At 40.8% G+C, this 4,953-nt stretch overlaps 1 protein-coding gene across 1 annotated transcript; it reads left to right on the forward strand.

Moving 5' to 3' along the window:
• Nucleotides 1-1,495: 1,495 nt before the first annotated feature.
• Nucleotides 1,496-3,236, forward strand: LOC308503230 (asparagine synthetase [glutamine-hydrolyzing]-like). The gene is given in 2 exon segments (XM_081062384.1): nucleotides 1,496-2,239; nucleotides 2,241-3,236. Coding segments are annotated over 2 exon segments (1,686 nt in total). The 5' UTR covers nucleotides 1,496-1,525; the 3' UTR covers nucleotides 3,213-3,236.
• The last annotated feature ends 1,717 nt before the right edge of the window (nucleotides 3,237-4,953 follow it).

Here is a 4,953-nt window from a genome sequence, read left to right on the forward strand (position 1 = left end):
TGATAAACGTCTAAGTATTACTTTTGTCTTATGCACCTGAAACTAATAAAAAAAAAAGAGAGTCTATAGAAGAAACATAAAGCTCCTCTTGGGTACCACATTTGGCGTAGGACATCTTCAGCCTCCTGATTCAACTCCTGCCTGTGTCTCAGTTGCTATCCTTACGTTATATTACCTTCCTTCCTTCCTTCATTCATTCTTTCTTTTCTTCTTTCCTTTTTTCCCAAATCACATATGTAGCTGAGCACTTCAGAAACTTGGTTTTGGAATCGGAAGGCAGAAAGAAATGTCTTGCCAAATGCACTGGGCTTGGGAATCACAAGTAGATACTGAGATTCTGTCACTTACTAGCTGTGTGACTCTGGCCTGGACCTCTGTTTCCTCTTCTGTAAAATTAAAAAAATAAAAGTTTTATAGGCTTGAGTGAATATTAAATGATAAAGTGTACCTGAAAACATTCTTGAAGCTTTGAAATCTTATATAAGTTAAAGAATTATTATAAATTGTATATTCCCCAGAGTAGATATTAATTGACCCTAGATGATTATGACTTTATTTTTCAGGGTGCCATGTTTGCTTAGCAAAATGCCTTGAGTTTTCACTCAATGTTTATTTTTAAGTAAAAATGAAGGGGAAAATGTCTCTTAAGATTCATAATTAACTCAAAAATGTTTAATAATGTTGTCTAGGAAGGGTAACCTACTCACTTACAAGCATGTTAGAAGTGTTTTATTTTTTAAATCAATTCAGAGTAAAGAGCAGGACTCTAAAGCAATCAAATGAAAACAGGTCAATATTGATGGAAGAATGGGAAGGATGTAACAGATAAGTGCAAGAAGTTAAATCAAGGAGAGATCTGAGCACCATGAGAAGACTCAAGGTTAAGGAAACCTGGAGAGGAAAGAAGGAGTCCCAAGACTCAGCTTTGATTATCTGCAACCTCCCACAATATGTTGTAATTTTCTGTTCATTTATCTGTCTCCCTAATTAAAATGTAAGCACCTTGCTTTCAAGACTGTATTTTCTAATTTTGTATTACTGTGTATAATTGCTGAGAAATAACTGAGTGAATCAGTGAAAAGTCTATTTCAATTTTCCTAAGACCTATCCTTCCATCCATCTGTCTGTTGTTTCCTCCTTCCTCCCTTGTCACCATCAGGCACTTGTTGAGTAAATACTGAGAAGAGGCACTACAGGGAATGCTGTCAATTAAGGGGAAAGCAAAAGAAGTCCTGCATAAATTGGAAATTTCCAAATATCAGATAATACCATTTTATATAACTTTTATTGAAATGCCTAACATGGAATACATTGAGGAATTGTTATTCATTATGCAAAATTGAAACTATGGCACACAAGAAAAATTCTCTCCAATAAGCCAAATGATTGTAGATGTAGATAAGTATTAAAGATGTTTTGAGAGCCCTCCTGCAGTCCAGCCCGGCTCCGGCTCCGGCTCCGCGCCACCGGCTCACCGGCTCACCCGATCCGCTCGTGCCCAGAAAGGCCGTAGTTCCGTTGAACCATGTGTGGCATTTGGGCCCTCTTTGGCAGTGACGACTGTCTTTCTGTTCAGTGTCTGAGTGCTATGAAGATTGCACACAGGGGTCCAGATGCATTCCGTTTTGAGAATGTCAATGGATACACCAACTGCTGCTTTGGATTCCACCGGTTGGCGGTGGTGGACCCACTTTTTGGAATGCAGCCAATTCGAGTGAAGAAATATCCTTATTTGTGGCTCTGTTACAATGGTGAAATCTACAACCACCAAAAGCTGCAACGCCATTTTGAATTTGAATATCAGACCAAAGTGGATGGTGAGATAATCCTTCATCTCTATGACAAAGGAGGAATTGAGCAAACAGTTTGTATGTTGGATGGGGTATTTGCATTTATTTTACTGGATACAGCCAATAAGAAAGTATTCCTGGGCAGAGATACCTATGGAGTCAGACCTTTGTTTAAAGCTATGACAGAAGATGGATTTTTGGCCGTGTGTTCAGAAGCTAAAGGTCTTATTAACTTGAAGCACTCCACAGCTCCTTTTTTAAAAGTGGAGCCTTTTCTCCCTGGACACTATGAAGTTTTGGATTTAAAGCCAAACAGCAAAGTTGCCTCGGTGGAAATGGTTAAATATCATCACTGCAGAGATGAGCCTCTGCATGCCGCCTATGACAGTGTGGAGAAACTGTTTCCAGGTTTTGAGCTAGAAACTGTGAAGAGCAACCTCCGGATTCTTTTTTGACAATGCCATTAAGAAACGTTTGATGACAGACAGAAGGATTGGCTGCCTTTTATCAGGGGGCTTGGATTCCAGTTTGGTTGCTGCCACCCTGTTGAAGCAGCTCAAAGAGGCCCAAGTCCAGTACCCTTTCCAGACATTTGCGATTGGCATGGAAGACAGTCCTGATTTACTGGCTGCTAGAAAGGTGGCAAATCATATTGGGAGTGAACACCATGAAGTTCTCTTCAACTCTGAGGAGGGGATTCAGGTCCTGGATGAAGTCATATGTTCCTTGGAAACTTATGACATTACAACAGTGCGTGCATCTGTAGGCATGTACTTAATTTCGAAGTACATTCGGAAGAACACAGATAGCGTGGTGATTTTCTCTGGAGAAGGTTCAGATGAACTAACTCAGGGATACATATATTTTCATAAGGCTCCTTCTCCTGAAAAAGCCGGGGAAGAGAGTGAGAGGCTTCTGAAGGAACTCTATTTGTTTGATGTTCTCCGAGCAGATCGAACTACTGCTGCCCATGGCCTGGAATTGAGGGTCCCATTTCTAGATCATCGTTTTTGTTCCTATTACTTGTCTCTGCCACCAGACCTGAGAATTCCCAAGAATGGGATAGAAAAACATCTCCTGAGAGAGACATTTGAAGACTCCAATCTGTTACCTAAAGAGATTCTCTGGAGACCCAAAGAAGCCTTCAGTGATGGCATAACCTCAGTTAAGAATTCCTGGTTTAGGATATTACAGGACTATATTGAACATCAGGTTAGTGATACCATGATGGCGACGGCTGCCGAAAAATTTCCCTTCAATACACCTAAAACTAAAGAAGGCTATTACTACCGTCAAATCTTTGAACGCCATTACCCAGGCCGAGCGGACTGGCTGACCCATTACTGGATGCCCAGGTGGATCAATGCCACTGACCCTTCTGCCCGCACTCTGACTCATTACAAGTCAGCCGCCAAAGCATAGGCAGCCTGTAAGCTGTAGAGTGAAAGTAAACGTTTCTTCTTCTTGTAAGTGGTAAGGGCCTTGGGGGCTGGAAGGGGAGCAACGAACCTCAACCATGCAGGCTTGCTTGGATGTGAAAAGAAATAAAAGTCTTAAATCTGAAAAAAAAAAAAAAAAGATGTTTTGAGAGACTGGCAGTTTTTCTTTTTGGGTTAAGAGTTTCAATAGCATTCATCTCAGGGATTTCTGAATGTTTCTTACCAATAAGGGTGTAGGTAAGATTACTTCATCAGGCCATGGGGAAGGGGGTTCCATTTTGCTTACTTATAGAAGGGGGAGTTGATAGGTTTGCCTGCTTTGTACAGCTCTTAAGATGATTATTTAAGTGCGGTTAGCAGCCCTTCACAGTGAAATTCATTTCCAGTGACTACGATAGATGGGAGAAATGCCTGCAGCTTGGAAAAATGCCAACAGTGTGTCTTTCCTGAGGACAGCAATGAATGACTCTGGCTCTGAGTCAGCTTAACTGGTATGCCTGGGAAAATGCTAGAACAAATATGATAAAATCAATTTGCAAATGCTTCTAAAAGAACATGGCTCTATGCAGAACAAAGCCTGGATAATTAATCTCATATGCCAAAATGCAGTGACATGGGTCTGGTAAATTAAGAAGATATGTTGAAGTTTGACTTTATAAGGATTTTGATCCTTCCTACATGAAAAAACCAACCCACTGAAAAAATAATGGAAGTGAGCCAGGGAAACTGAGGTCAATGAAACCAACTGTGAACTCAGCTAAAACCACATGTGGGACATCTTGCAATAGGGACAATTGGGCTTGATCAGCCCTGACTCTCTACTGTTGCTTAGGAAACACAGGACTAGAAAGCCACCATCTTAAATTTAAAAACTTTCCCTTGACTCCCCTTCTTTCTCTGACTTCATTTTTCTGACCTCGTTTACTTAAATTTCTTGAAAGAGTTGTCCATAATCCCTGTCCCCAATTCCTCTTCTTCCATTGCAGGACTAGCTACGTAATTTGCTGGACCCAGTGCAAAGTATAAGTGTAAGACCCCCTTCTTCAAAATTACTAAAAATTTCATTTTTAGTAATGAAAAGCAAAGCATGGATACAAATGTGGGGCACCTCTAAAGGTGGAGCATTATGCATCTGTACAGATCATCTGCCCATGATCTGAACCTGCTCCATTGTCATCTGAACCTACTCCAGCTAGGCTTTCATCATTGACCAATTCCATTATTATAATTCTTGTCAATGTCAACAATGAGTTCCATTAGGTTAAATCTAACAGTCAATTCTTACCTTCATCTTACTGGATCAATGAGTGGAATTGAACAGAATGATCACTCCCTCCCTCTTGAAGCACTGCTTTCACCTGGTTCCAGAACGAACTTCCTCTGTTTATGGCCTACCTCACTGGAGGCTACATTCTTTAGTCTTATCTTCTGGCTCCTCCTTGTGGTAGGCTGAATACTGGTCCCCAGAAGGTATCCATGTCCTAATAATGTAAACCTATAACTATGTTACCTTACATGGTAAAAAGGGTTTGTAGATGTGATTCAGTTAAAGATCTAGAGATGGAGCATCCTGGATTATTCAGGTGGGTCCAATGTAATAACAAGGATTCTTAGAAGAGGGAGGCAAGAGGATCAAAGTCAGTAGTAAGGTGATTTGATGATGGAAGCCAGAGGTCGGAGTAATGTGAGGAAGAGGAAGGAGCCAAGGAAAACAGGTAGCCTCT

The sequence above is a fragment of the Rhinolophus hipposideros genome (assembly GCF_964194185.1).
Source record: "Rhinolophus hipposideros genome assembly, chromosome: 10".
Taxonomy (NCBI): Eukaryota; Metazoa; Chordata; class Mammalia; order Chiroptera; family Rhinolophidae; genus Rhinolophus; species Rhinolophus hipposideros.